Genomic DNA, 15,295 nt, shown 5'->3' with positions numbered 1-15,295 from the left:
CCTGTAGGAGGTGGTCTAAATGTTTTTGATGCTAATACCTCTTTAAAACCCATCTTTTTGTCTATTGCTGCAGCTCAAGTGACTCCAGAGGAGATCACCCCTCTGGTGCCGCCTCAGTCAGGCGATAAATCTCAGGAGGATCTCACTGGCTACTTCCTGGAGGCTCTACTAAAATACATGGTAAACCAGGTACTACCCTCTTCCTACTAACACTGCTGATGCTAACACGGTTGGCACAGACTCAACGCTAAAGCTGTGGAAACCAAACTTACATGCCACTGACCCCAGATCTGCATGCAGTTGATGCCAGAAACCCTTGCTGAAGCGGAGTGTTTCCCTGGTGCTGGAACGGCTGCTCTGCTTCACCCTCCCCAACATAAACAACTGCACCATGCACTGCCTGCCTCCACCAACCCCACTGTCCTCCACCAAAAAAACAACAAAAAAAAACAGGCTGTTCTGTCCCAGCTGTTGTGTATGTGCTCAGCTTGCCATTTGTGTTCTGTGCCCTCACAGGCCAAAAGTCTGGAGTGGAAGTGCAAGGAGAACCACGAGAAGGGGTTTGCCTTCCTGTTCGCCAATTTCAAAAAGTATTACCTGCCCCATATCTTCCCCAACTTCTCTAAGGAGACCAGTTTGTACAATCCTATTCTGGGTAAGAGTTAATCATAATCCTTTATATCAAAGTAAACTGTTAGTGATAAGCTGTTTTTGCTTTGACAAAACTAGTTATAATTGCTCAGGATGATAAGATGTCTAATTTGGATTGTGTCCTGTTTTATAACAGAGGTTCCACCCATGAGACCAAAGCCTTACTACATAGTTGTTAAAAGAGACCCAGAGACCAATGAAGCCCTGTACTGCACTAAAGAGAACTTCCTCAATGCCAGAGTCATATTTATTCGCTGGCTGGTCTCCTTCTGGCTTGAGCCACGGTCAAACACAGGAACAAACATCCCTGGCATAGAAGGAGAAAACGTGCCAAAGAATATCCAGGTAGTAACACAGATCTTCACATGTATAGCCCCGTTTCCACCAAAATTACCCGGAACAATTTGTACCAGGAACTTTTCTACAGGAACTTTTCTCCCCCCCAGACCTGCAGCTGTCTGCGTTTCGACCGCGATAAAGTTCCGAGAAGATTAGGCAAATTAGCCCGGTGATGTAGGACTGCGAGTACTGCTCCTGGACAAGGCTGTCACTTTTTATTCAATATTCGAATATGCATTCGAAGATGACGTGAAATATCCGTAATCGAACTATAAATAAACTATCCGGTTTTTAAATTGCCATGTAGCGCAATTTCTTTTACTGTCGGTGCGTTTCATGCGTTTACATGGAGCACTGTAGTTTAAAAGTCCAATCTGAAGGAAAATGCTCCATATAAACACCTCAATCGTAATAAAAATGCCCAAACTGAATGAAATTGTAATCGTTTTGAGATGGGTGGATAAACCTTTTCATGAATCGATCAAACTAAACATTTCACCATGACCTAACCGGATTACTTTTGAGTGTGCGTCCTTATGTGATGTACACAGCGCGCGCCTTCACCAAGCATGACAAGAGAGGAAAATACATTTTTCTGAGGGATAAACTTTTTATTTCATAAGAAGTTATGAAGATAATGTTGGCATAATGACACTGTCCCTACGCCTATGTAAGCAAACAATCATTAACTACTTCAACTGCGCCTGACATTAGAATTTATTTTTTCTGAGATGATTATTACACTTTACAACAAATGAATAGCTTTTAAAAAACCGTAAGTCCTGGTGGCCGTTGAGAGTTGCTATGGCATCCGTAAACACATTCCAGCTGCTGGAGATGACGGCGTTGTAGATAATTTAATATATTCGAATGCATTGCTTGATATTTTAATTCCGTTCAATTAGATTTTTTTCACAGCCCTAACGGACAGTAATCATGTTTGTGTGTACCGATTGAAAGATTTAGAGGATTGTTTACATGAGACGTTATCTAAACCGATCTGGTGTTTACATGTGATGACTTTCAATCGCAATCATTTTGTCAAGCAGTTTGTCTGCCGCATCAAAAATGTCAACGCTGTTTTCTCCAGCAGCTGGAATGTGTTAACTGAAGCCATAGCAACGCTTAACGGCCACCAGGACTAATACAGTATTATGCTATTTATTTGTTTAAATAATCATCTGAGAAAAAAAAAAAATCTTCTGTCAGGCGCAGTTAAAGTAAAAACTGCCTGGGGCAATATACGCTGTGTCATTACTCCAACATTATCTTCATAACTTACGAAATAAAAAGTTAACCCCTCAGAAAAATTAACTTTCCTCTCTTGTCAACATGAGCGCGGCGTGTAAGACTGATTAATTACTGAACGTAGACGAACCTCGCAAAAGACTTTTAAAAATGCCGAGTTGAAATAAAATGCTGCCTGAGCTCAACCAATCAGCGTGTTCAGCGCCCAAGTCCCGCCCTGGAAAGTTCCTGAACTTTGAAAAAGTACTACCTCGCGAGCAGGGCCGTTTGGAGGGGGAAATATTTACCCGGAACTTCATTTATACCCTGGTTCCTGCGGTCTAAACACACGAAGTTCCACCCAAAGTTCCTGGTTCCTGGGTAAAGTTCCTGTGGTGGAAACGGGGCTTATGACACAGTAATGGTTGTAAAGCACTTTTAGGGTTGGTGTGACTTGGACTTTAAAGGGATAGCTTGTGTCATTTCAAACCCATCAGTCTTTATTTTCAGTCATATTTTTAACAAAACCTGAGAGGTTTCTCTTCCTCCATTGAAAGTCCCGGTAACCAAAACTTTAAAGATCAAAAAAGGTCATAAAGGTGTTGTAAAATGAATCCATTTGAATTGAGCAGTTAACTCAAAGCCTTGTGAAGAGATATGATTGCTTTATATGATGAACTGATTTAATGTAGGCTTTTATTTATATCTAACAAATGATCGACACATACAGTGGTGGCCAAAATTGTTATTACGTGATGTTCATGAAACATGCAGATGGCTGCTCTGAGGCTACGTCTACACTAATCCGGATAAATTTAAAAACTGAGTTTTCGTTTAAAACGCTCCGCGTCCACACTATCATTTTCAATCGTTTTCCAAAAAATGTTCATCTACACTGAAACGTCTGAAAACGCTTGCATCCCCGTACTGCGCAGGAGCAAATCCAAGAGGCTTCGACTTGCATCATTTGGGCTACACGTTTATTTACTCTTTGAAATTTTGCGGCAATGTCGAGAAAAGGCACTGAGTTTTTTAACAGTATGGACAAACTTACATTAATATTTAACAAGGCTGTAAAAACAGAAAGCATACAAAACAACTGCTGTACAATGTCGTTCACCATCTTGGCTGAATTGGTCATATGACTGCATCACATGGCTAAAAATGCATCATCGTATTAAAAAGCCTCCGTTTTCACAGTCCACACTACGACGCGAAGATAGCGTTTTCAAATTTATCCGCTTTGGAGAGCGTTTTCAAAACGATATGTTTTCATTGACTTAAAACGCTGTCTCAAGGCCAAAACGGAGAGAAAAATATGCGTTTTCAAATGAAAACTTATTAGTGTGGACATGGCCTGACTATCAAATATCAGATTAAGTGAATCTCAGTGTTTTTATCTACTTTTAACTTTAATATTTGGTATGTCAAACTTGCAGCAATTCCAGCAGCACATCTCTCTGGCATAATGTCAATATATTTGAGAACGTCAACACTAATGTTATCCCATGCCTTCCGCAACTGAAGTCAAAGGCTTTCCTAAATCTTAAATAGATCTGCTCAGTTTATTTTCCAACTCATCCCAGACTTCGGACATTGAGGGGGACAGTCATTCTCAATGTCCCAGCAGATTCCTTCATCACAGGTAGTTCTAGAAGTAGTTTGAAGAATGTTTTGTGTCATTATCCTCCTGGGAAATAAATCCATGCACAATAAGATGACTCCCAGATGCCAAGTCTTCTAATAATTTGGGCCACCACTGTACTTAAATTATACACACATATAGTAAACCCAGAAAATCAAACAATCCAGCGAGGTTTGTTCTAGCTTGTGATGAATAAAAGCCTAAATTAAATTGTGTCTTTTCACAAGAATTAAATTAATTTTTACACTGTACATTTTTGCAATGTTGCTACTGTAGAGAGCAGCGGTGGGCCTGGCTGCCCGTGGGGAGGATGGCGGCCCTAGACCAGATGGTCTGGATGGGTGTGGGACTGGCGAGCCAGAGCAGTCCCACTCAAACACCAGCACCCTGACAGAAAGAGAGCCTAGCTCTTCTAGCCTCTACAGCATGGACGAAGAGCACCTCACTGACATTGAGGTGGTGCGCCGGGTCCTGTGCTCCTCTAGAACCAATGTCAACTTTATCACTGAGATCTTTCGACAGGTAACTTCCCACGTAGAAAAGGAGGGCTTTGCTAAATCTAAATAACAATGAAAGAGGAAGAAGTCATTTTGAAGAAGTGGTTATGAGATGTTGATTGTTCTTTTCGGGGACTTCTGTGTCCTAGTGATAGACAAGATGATTAGAGTTCACAAAGAGGAACCTGAAGAAGGATTGTTACAGCCCGTATTTTAAAGATCTCAAAGGCTCAAAATGCTGCATTTAATGTTTACTTGTGGTCTTGGGGACTTGCGATAACTGTCAAGTTTGCACCCATGCAGTGGAAAGATGGGCAGCTAATGGTCTCTTAAGTCACTGATTCCTTAAAATATATATATCTGTACACTGATTCTGTGTATGATTTATAAGTAAGTGAATTATATTCTGCAGGCGTTTCTGTTGCCCATGTGTGAGGCTGCAGCCATGCGTAAGGTGGTGCGGGTGTATCAAGAGTGGATCTCTCAGCAGGATAAGCCCGTGTTTATGAGAGAGCCAGAGGAAGACCGATTCGCAGGCCAGCAGGACTCTGCCCACGAGCAGAGAACTGATAAAGAGGAGGAGGTAGGTGTCTCTGAAGTTGACAACAGAGGAATGCTAAGGCACTTATTACATGCTGAGTCAGCCTGCACAACAGCTTGGTCCCTGGTTTCTTTGTACCAGATATATTTCTGGTGGTATTGGCTAATATCCATTTTTATAATTATTGGCATCAGTCTGGCTAGGTTGATGAATTGAGCTTATATCAGGGCTTATTTTTTTCAAATTTATGCATTTACTTTTTCTAAGCCAAGTATTAATTTTATTCACACACTTTTCTACTGTTAAATTTAGTATATTAAAGGGTTAGTTCACCCAAAAATGAAATTTATTATGTCAATAATGACCCTAATGTCGTTTCAAATCCGTAAGACCTCTGTTCATCAGCAGAACCCAGTTTAAGATATTCTATATTTAGTCAGAGAGCTTTTCTGTTCCTTCAATGAAAGTGTATGCACACTATACTGTCCATGTCCAGAAAGGTAATAAAAACATCATTAAAGAACTCCATATGTGACATCAGTTAGTTAATTAGAATCTCTTGAAATATCGAAAATACATTTTGGTAAAAAAAAACAAAAACTACGACTTTATTCAGCATTGTATTTTCTTCCGGGTTTGTTTTCAGTCCTCAAATAAAGATTTGAACGGTTATGAATCAGCGTATTGATTCATGATTCGGATTGCCAATGTCATGCGATTTCATCAGTTTGGCAGTTTGACACGCTATCCGAATCATGAATCAATGCGCTCATTCATAACAGTTCAAATATTTATTTGAGGACTGAAAACAAACCCGGAAGAAAAGACGATGCTGAATAAATAATTGATGCCATAATGATGAATAAATAATAATATTATATATTATATTATATTATATTTTAGTATGGAAGTTATAATATATAAACAGGCAACACAGAATACATTTATAATATTGAACATCCTAATGGTTGTCAAGCTTAACAAAACATATGTAGCAATAGCACTGTACTGTTATTGTTCACCAATCAATGGTTATCATGTTTGCACAGGATATTGGGCTCACGGTGTCTGTTCACAATCAAAACCCTAATTGGTGCAGGAGTTCTGTGAATAAATCCTCTGATTCTGAGGTTTTGGAGTACAATGTCCATGCTGGTGCCCAGGCCACACTACAGGTGGGTCCAGGTGTTGGTGTACAGGTAACTATTGGTTCAATATCTAGTGTGTTAACTCTAAGGTCGTGGGTTCAAAGTTCAAACCTTACAAAGAACAATTGTGCAAAACAGGCGTTTTTCATCTAATCTCATTTCTTGCACAATCTCTTTTCTCCTTGCAGGTTTTCATCACCAACTCCTCTAACGTCTTCCTTCTAGAGGCAGCCAATGAGCTGAAGTCACTTCTGGAAGAGCATGTGGACATGTGCAAGCGTGTGCTCAATATATACCGCAGTCTGGTTATGCATGAAACCATGAACCAGAAGACTTGGTATGTCCATGCACATTAAACTTAATTTCTCTGGTCTCAGGTTTCTACTTGGAAAATCCTCTTGACCAGCTCACGCAGAGTGTGTTTGTGTCCGTCACAGGGAACAGATCCTGCTGGTGTTGCTAAGGGTAACTGAGTGTGTGATGAAGAGGCCTCCATCCATTATGCCTCATGGGAAGAAGAGTAACACTTTATCAGGCCGTTTGGCTGGGGCCATTTTTCAGGTACCACCCACCAACATACCACTATAGTCAGCTTTTTTACGCAAATTAGTTTTTGTGGTAGGCAGCCACACTTGTGAGAAAAGTGATGTTTTTGTTGTGCTGTGCTGGATGGCCCATAGTAAATTCTTACTGGTTAAAAATCATACACCACATAGTACACAATATATACAGCAAAAATAGTCACCAGATCTCAACCCAATAGACCATCTTTGGAATGTGGTGGAACGGGAGCTTCGTGCCCTGGATGTACATCCCAAAAATCTCCATCAACTGCAGATGCTACCCTATCAATATGGGCCAACATTTCTAAAGAATGCTTTCAGCACCTTGTTGAATCAATGGCACGTAGAATTAAGGCAGTTCTGAAGGCGAAAGGGGGTCAAACACAGTATTAGTATGGAGTTCCTAATAATCCTTTAGGTAAGTATGTGTGTGTGTATGTGTGTATATATATATATATATATATATATATATATATATATATATATATATATATATATATATATATATATATATACAGGTCCTTCTAAAAAAAAATAGCATATGTGATAAAAGTTCATTATTTTCCATAATGTAATGATAAAAATTTAACTTTCATATTTAGATTCATTGCACATCAACTGAAATATTTCAGGTCTTTTATTGTTTTAATACTGTTGATTTTGGCATACAGCTCATGAAAACCCAAAATTCCTATCTCAAAACATTAGCATATTTCATCCTACCAATAAAAGAAAAGTGTTTTTAATACAAAAAAGTCAACCTTCAAATAATAATTATGTTCAGTTATGCGCTCAATACTTGGTCTGGAAACCTTTTGCAGAAATGACTGCTTCAATGGCATGGAGGCAATCAGCCTGTGGCACTGCTGAGGTGTTATGGAGGCCCAGGATGCTTCGATAGCGGCCTTAAGCTCATCCAGAGTGTTGGGTCTTGGGTCTCTCAACTTTCTCTTCACAATATCCCACAGATTCTCTATGGGGTTCAGGTCAGGAGAGTTGGCAGGCCAATTGAGCACAGTAATACCATGGTCAGTAAACCATTCACCAGTGGTTTTGGCACTGTGAGCAGGTGCCAGGTCGTGCTGAAAAACGAAATGTTCATCTCCATAAAGCTTTTCAGCAGATGGAAGCATGAAGTGCTCCAAAATCTCCTGAAAGCTAACTGCATTGACCCTGCCCTTGATAAAACACAGTGGACCAACACCAGCAGCTGACATGGCACCTAGATCATCACTGACTGTAGGTACTTGACACTGAACTGTCAAGTGCTGCTTCTCTGTAGCCCAAAAGTGGCTTGACCTGGGGAATGCGGGACCTGTGGCCCATTTCCTGCACACGCCTGTGCACGGTGGCTCTGGATGTTTCTACTCCAGACTCAGTCCACTGCTTCCGTAGGTCCCCCAAGGTCTGGAATTGGTCCTTCTCCACAATCTTCCTCAGGGTCCAGTCACCTCTTCTCGTTGTGCAGCGTTTTTTGCCACACTTTTTCCTTCCCACAGACTTCCCACTGAGGTGCCTTGATACAGCACTCTGGGAACAGCCTATTCGTTCAGAACTTTCTTTCTGTGTCTTACCCTCTCGCTTGAGGGTGTCAATGATGGCCTTCTGAACAGCAGTCAGGTCGGCAGTCTTACCCATGATTGCGGTTTTGAGTAATGAACCAGGCTGTGAGTTTTTAAAAGCCTCAGGAATCTTTTGCAGGTGTTTAGAGTTAATTAGTTGATTCAGATGATTAGGTTAATAGCTCGTTTAGATAACCTTTTCATGATATGCTAATTTTTTGAGATAGGAATTTTGGGTTTTCATGAGCTGTATGCCAAAATCATCAGTATTAAAACAATAAAAGACCTGAAATATTTCAGTTGGAGTGCAATGAATCTAAAATATATGAAAGCTTAATTTTTACCATTCCATTATGGAAAATAATTAACTTTATCACAATATGCAAATTTTTGGGAAGGACCTGTACATACATACATACATACATACATACATACATACATACATACATACATACATACATACATACATACATACATACATACAGTGAGGAAAATAAGTATTTGAACACCCTGCTATTTTGCAAGTTCTTCCACTTGGTAATCATGGAGGGGTCTAAAATTGTCATCGTAGGTGCATTTCCACTGTGAGAGACAAATAAGTATTTGAACACCTGTCTATCAGCTAGAATTCTGACCCTCAAAGACCTGTCAGTCTGCCTTTAAAATGTCCACCTCCACTCCTTTTATTATCCTAAATTAGATGCACCTGTTTGAGGTCGTTAGCTGCATAAAGGCAACTGTCCACCTCATACAATCAGTAAGAATCCAACTACTAACATGGCCAAGACCAAAGAGCTGTCCAAAGACACTAGAGACATAATTGTAGAACTCCACAAGGCTGGAAAGGGCTACGGGGAAATTGCCAAGCAGGTTGGTGAAAAAAGGTCCACTGCTGGAGCAATCATTAGAAAATGGAAGAAGCTAAACATGACTGTCAATCTCCCTCGGACTGGGGCTCCATGCAAGATCTCACCTCGTAGGGTCTCAATGACCCTAAGAAAGGTGAGAAATAAGCCCAGAACTGCACGGGAGGAGCTGGTTGATGACCTGAAAAGAGCTGGGACCACCGTTTCCAAGGTTACTGTTGGTAATACACTAAGACGTCATGGTTTGAAATCATGCATGGCACAGAAGCTTCCCCTGCTTAAACCAGCACATGTTCAGGCCTGTATTTAGTTTGCCAATGACCATTTGGATGATCCAGAGGAGTCATGGGAAAAAGTAATGTCAGATGAGGCCAAAATAGAACTTTTTGGTCATAATTCCATTAAACGTGTTTGGAGGAAGAAGAATGATGAGTACTATCCCAAGAACACCATCCCTACTGTGAAGCATGGGGGTAGCATCATGCTTTGGGGGGTGTTTTTCTGCACATGGGACAGGGCGACTGCACTGTATTAAGGAGAGGATGTATTGCAAGATTTTGGGGAACAGCCCCTTTCCGTCAGTTAGAGCATTGAAGATGGGTCGAGGCTGGGTCTTCCAACATGGCAGTGACCTGAAGCACACAGCCAGGATAACCAAGGAGTGGTTCTGTAAGAAGCATATAATAATAATAATTTATTTGTTTGATTTATATAGCGCTTTTCAAGGCACTCAAAACACTTTACATTGAAGGGGGGAATCTCCTCAAACCACCACCAATATCAAGGTTATATATTGATACCATATCAAGGTTCTGGCTTGGCCTAGCCAGTTTCCAAACCTAAACCCAATAGAGAATCTTTGGAGGGAAATCAAACTCCATGTTTCTCAGCGACAGGCCAGAAACCTGACTGATCTAAAGAAGATCTATGTGGAGGAGTGGGCCAAAATCCCTCCTGCAGTGTGTGCAAACCTGGTAAAAAAAATTACAGGAAACATTTGATCACTTTAATTGCAAACAAACGCTACTGTACCAAATATTAACATTTTCTCAGGTGTTCAAATACTTATTTGCAGCGGTATCATACAAATAAATATTTAAAAAATTCATACATTGTGATTTCTGGATTTAAAAAAAAAGATTTTGTCTCTCACAGTGGACATACACCTACGATGACAATTTCAGACCCCTCCAGGATTTCTAAGTGGGAGAACTTGCAAAATAGCAGGGTGTTCAAATACTTATTTTCCTCACTGTGTGTTTATATATATATATATATATATATATATATATATATATATATATATATATATATATATATATATATATATATTAGGGCTGGGCAAGTTAACGCGTTATTATCGCATTTATTAATTATTTTATCGCGCATTAACGCAGTTATTTATTATTATATTGAAAGGCCGTTGCTCACTGCCTCTGAATACACATCCAGACAAACCATTGGTCACAGGAGAATACAGTGCTGTCTGTAGCCTAAGCCAAGGGCTTGGCATTCTTTGTCTGGGACAAATAAAATATAAAAATAACCAGAAACGCGAGAATGATCCAGATTTTTTGGTTGTTTTTATTATATTCAATGTAAACAGCGATTGATGAGTGTATCTCTGCCTCTGGTAAGTTAACAAGTAACGTTGAGGCTCGCGCTGCCTGTCTCTTTGTCAGAGATATTATATCTCTGATATTATGTGGAGAAATCAAAACAATTGAGCAGCAATATAAACTCACAGAAGAAACATACTGGGGTAAAACTGAGTTTTTTTGTAGTTGTTTATATTTATGATTTATGATATTGTTAATAACACAAGTCGACTTTGCAATCGTGAATTGTGTAGCATGAATGGTGTAGCCTAGTTCAATAAACAAGTAGCCTAATTAATATTAAGTTACTTACATTTTAGATCCAAACAAACTTTTTTTGTTCCATTTCACCCATGATTTCACAGGCGAAAATAGTTCCAGAGGAAAGCAACACTCAGCGATTTGATACTAAATGATTCAGCGTTTTGAATGAATCATTTGAATAAACGACTCAATGACTCACTTATGAAGACGATCACTTGCTGCCCCCTATTGGCGGTTATGTTTAAAAGTATGATTGCATGTTTTATTTAGAACATCAATCTTATAACATTTAATTTTTTTGCAGTTTAAATTATTTAATTTGATTGGTAACAACCTAGTGTTTTTACTATTATAACTGAATTCATTAATCAAATGTAATAATTTAACAGGAAAGATGATGCTTACATTTAATAAGATTTTAAAAAAGGGCCTTTATAAAATTAAATAACGCCCTGGGGTGAATATCACAAATATGCAGATTTAAGTCAGCCTATGTTAAAGCTGACAGAACACTGATGAGAATATTACTACAGAATCAATAGATGTATACCACCAATTTAATTTAATCTGATTAAATTAATGTTTAAGTTGATATTTACAAGAAATATTGTAACTGTTACTTACTTTTAACTGCTGTAAAAAGCACCTTATTTGTTTAAAGTGTTTGCAAACCATTTGTTATTGCACTTTTGTTCATTTAGCAGCACTTTTGTATTCATTATTGAATTTTGCGCATACTGTGATTAATCACGATTAATCACATAAAACCTGGCAATTAATCGCGATTAAACATTTTAATCGTTGCCCAGCACTAATATATATATATATATATATATATATATATATATATATATATATATATATATATATATATATATATATATATATATATATATATATATATATATATATATATATTGCTGTATATTTGCATATACAACTGCAGTGCTTAGAATAAACAGAACAATTTACACTAATATAGTTAACTTTATAGTTGAGTGAAATAGAGTACGTAGAAATGGATTAAGTAGAAATCGTACAATTTCTCTAACTAAAATAAAAATAAATCAATGCTGAATATTAAAAATGACGAAAGCACATACAATTTTCTAAAACTTTATTTTAAATAAAAAACTAAAAAGATTATTAAAAAACTAATTCAAAACATAAATGTAATGTCATATATTAATAATACTAAAATAATCATTTCTAGTTCATCTGTTAAAGGGTCTGATCTCCTCTGTCTTCCTGTTCAGACTCTGATTGTGGCCTGGATCAAAGGGAATCTGAACGTGTACATCTCTCGGGAGCTGTGGGACGACCTGCTGTCTGTACTCTCCTCTCTCACCTGCTGGGAGGAGCTGGTCACCGAGTGGTCCCTCACCATGGAGACACTTACCAAGGTTCTAGCACGCAACCTTTACAGCCTGGACCTGAACGAGCTGCCCCTGGACAAACTCAGTGAGCAGAAGCAGAAGAAACACAAAGGCAAAGGTGAGTTTATATAAAAATACAAAACTGCATAAATGCTTTAATGCTTCCACATGGACTAAGATAGTTGTGTAGCATTTAAACTCAAGCCTTTAAAACATACCAGCTTTACTATCATGGGCCCTATTTTAACAATCAAGCTCCATGGTCTAAAGTATGGGATTACGAATCTGCCACAATTATGTACGCGCAAGATCATATTTTGAGTGCGCAAAAGGGCATTTCTCACGCGCGTGAACTTAGTTTTGTGGATAAATGTTTGTCTCGCAAACAAGAAAGTATTTTGAGCAAACAGAAAAAAACAATTTGCATTTAAAATAAACTTATGGATGTGCACCAATGTTCTCTTTCACATGTGCAAAGTCTCGGTTACTTGTGCTCCGATACCCGCTCTGACTGCTCGACAAATTGTTTGCTCAACACAACACAACTCAACGTTACAATATTACTAGGGCCGGGACTCGATTAAAAAAATTAATCTAATTAATTAGAGGCTTTGTAATTAATTAATCGAAATTAATCGCATTTTAATCGCATATAAATATTTTACCTGAGAACAATGAGAAGTAATTTTTCACATGTATTTTTAGTATACCATTGAATAATGACTGAATACATAAGCTTAATCAACAAAATATTGTTTATTTATTTCAGTCCAGCAGACCAGCGCAATGTTTGCCATTAAGTGTAGCAAAAGCATATTTGTGATATTTGAGGCTCGATGTGCTGCGGTGATACGCTAATTCCTTGTTGTATGGCAGGGGTGTCCAATCCTGCTCCTGGAGGGCCACTGTTCTGCTGAGTTTAGCTCTAACCCCAATTAAACACACCTGTACCAGCTCATTAAGGTCTTATTAGGCATACTAGAAACTTTAGCAGTGTATTGAGGCAAGCTGGAGCTAAAATCTGCAGGACGTCAGTGGCCCTCCTGGACCGACTTTGGATACCCCTGTTGTATAGCTTGCACACAACCATGCTCTTGTCGACGCTTCCATCATTTCGTTTTTTAAAACTAAATTTCCCATCCACGGGGCCAAGCAAAGCGGTCTCATCAGCTTCTTCGTTCATGTTCACTATGGTTTGTTGTTTTCATGGTTGTTGTCGTGACTCATGAGCGCTAGTTGGTGTTCCAGTATAATCGGTCCGTCAAAACTCATTCATTGAAAAACGTTCCGCGGGGCAAAAATAAGTGCGATTAATTTTTTTTTTTTTTGCGTAATTAATTAACGCGTTAAAGTCCCGTAGTTAATTAATCTTAATTAACGCGTTAAAGTCCCGGCCCTAAATATTACATGATTCCAGCCAATCAGAGATGAGACTGCTAAATTCTGATTGGCTGGTTTAACAAGTGTGTAAGCACAGAACAAAAATTGCCTCAGAATATTTAAAAATAAAAGCCATCAAATAAACGTAGAAATGCAATGTAAAAACAATAAAAGAATAATAAAAATACTTCATATCCTTGATTTTATAAAAAAAAAAAAAAAAAAACAGATGTTCTGAGCTAGTTGCGCTTACACCATGGCAGATTAATTATTTAAATTGCGGAATATAGACCCCCTCAACCTGACCAGTCAGTTTATATACATGTGTGTATTGCCACAATTGGTCATATAAGTAGCCAATTTCATTCAATTCTGATGCATGCAATGACTATGCATTATGACATGTAGGCATTTGTATCTTTATGTCCACAATAATCTTTTACATTGTAATCCTTTAATTTTTAATATTTGGCATGTTTGTGTGCTATTGCTCATCCCTGTGTGTGTAACAAGAAGAGTGTGCTGAGCTATTGATTTTAGACTAGGTTTTTGTTGGTCAATGGTGCAGTAATTTTCAGTTGCCTCAAAATAGCAACACACCAACAATACGCCTTAACACACTTCGTTTTCAGACCAGCACACCATAGGCGAACAGATGGGCATGAGTGCATTTTGCTATTTAAATAAACGTGGGTGCTAGACGTGAAAAAAAATAACTGCTTCAGGCTGAAACTAGCGAAAAATGCTTTATTCGCGTCTGGCATCGCATTGCATCGCATCGGGTGTATCTTAGGGCCCCTTATGCTTATAAATCATATATTTGTCCCCACTACCACTAGGTGGTGCCCACGAGGGCCAGAAAATCACTGTGGATCGGTCGTTCTCCAAAGGCTGGAGTCGAGACCCACCAGGCCAAGCTGTTGCCATGCGACAGCGCAGCGCTACCACTGCAGGCTCACCAGGCATCGAGAAGGCCAGAAGCATTGTCAGACAGAAGACTGTGGGTGAGTGTGTTTTAAACCCTTCCTGTCCTCTCTTCCTGTCAGTTTAAATCTGTTGTAGGTCCTTTTAAATCGTACAACCTCTGCTTATTTGTTTATCTGCATTACCCTGTTAACGTTGTTCAGAAAGATTAAGATATTTATAAGAAGAGAACAAGATTGCATTAAATAATGTCCTTTCTTAAGGTCACATTAGCAAAATGTTGGATATTTTTCGGGAAAAAGTTCTGTTGTAAATTATGTAGAGATGTATGAAGCACCACTTGATCATGTAAATTTTGCTGCTGTACCATGGGTGCAGCAGCGCAATGATATTATATATACGTCATATGACAATCTTCTTGCACTGGGAGTGTGCTGGGGACTATTTTCAGGCGCTGCGTAATATACGACAGCAAAGTTCCTGGATCATTACGCAGTAATGAGAGTATAGTCCCTAGCCATATCGGCCTAGAAAAACGCAACTTTTCATTTTCCGTCGTTCTTAGTACACAATGTAACTATACACATCACAAAATGTAAATAGGAATATTTTGGTGTTATTTTATCCCTTATTGAGCTGTTTACTTCCAGTCTTTGTGCTAAGCTAGGCTAGCGGTGGGTGCGTCATACAGAGTTATGGCACGCATGGAGATCT

General features: G+C 38.8%; 1 protein-coding gene across 8 annotated transcripts in view; it reads left to right on the top strand.

Annotated features, from left to right (window-relative positions):
• ralgapa1 (Ral GTPase activating protein catalytic subunit alpha 1) overlaps positions 1–15,295 on the top strand; it is a 117,591-nt gene that overhangs the window by 34,773 nt on the left and 67,523 nt on the right. For 4 of the 8 annotated variants that reach the window (XM_067455875.1, XM_067455873.1, XM_067455874.1 and 1 more), the window contains exons 7-16: positions 74–189; positions 517–655; positions 788–996; positions 4,139–4,384; positions 4,772–4,942; positions 5,950–6,099; positions 6,237–6,385; positions 6,486–6,609; positions 12,158–12,395; positions 14,497–14,661. In XM_067455875.1, coding sequence (XP_067311976.1) covers positions 74–189; positions 517–655; positions 788–996; positions 4,139–4,384; positions 4,772–4,942; positions 5,950–6,099; positions 6,237–6,385; positions 6,486–6,609; positions 12,158–12,395; positions 14,497–14,661 — 1,707 coding nt within the window. The remainder of the gene's footprint in view (positions 1–73; positions 190–516; positions 656–787; positions 997–4,138; positions 4,385–4,771; positions 4,943–5,949; positions 6,100–6,236; positions 6,386–6,485; positions 6,610–12,157; positions 12,396–14,496; positions 14,662–15,295) is intronic. The other 4 variants (XM_067455871.1, XM_067455877.1, XM_067455878.1 and 1 more) reach the window with 2 other exon arrangements.

Source organism: Pseudorasbora parva, chromosome 10 (genome assembly GCF_024679245.1).
Source record: "Pseudorasbora parva isolate DD20220531a chromosome 10, ASM2467924v1, whole genome shotgun sequence".
Taxonomy (NCBI): domain Eukaryota; kingdom Metazoa; phylum Chordata; class Actinopteri; order Cypriniformes; family Gobionidae; genus Pseudorasbora; species Pseudorasbora parva.
This window is presented reverse-complemented; position numbering and strand designations above follow the sequence as displayed.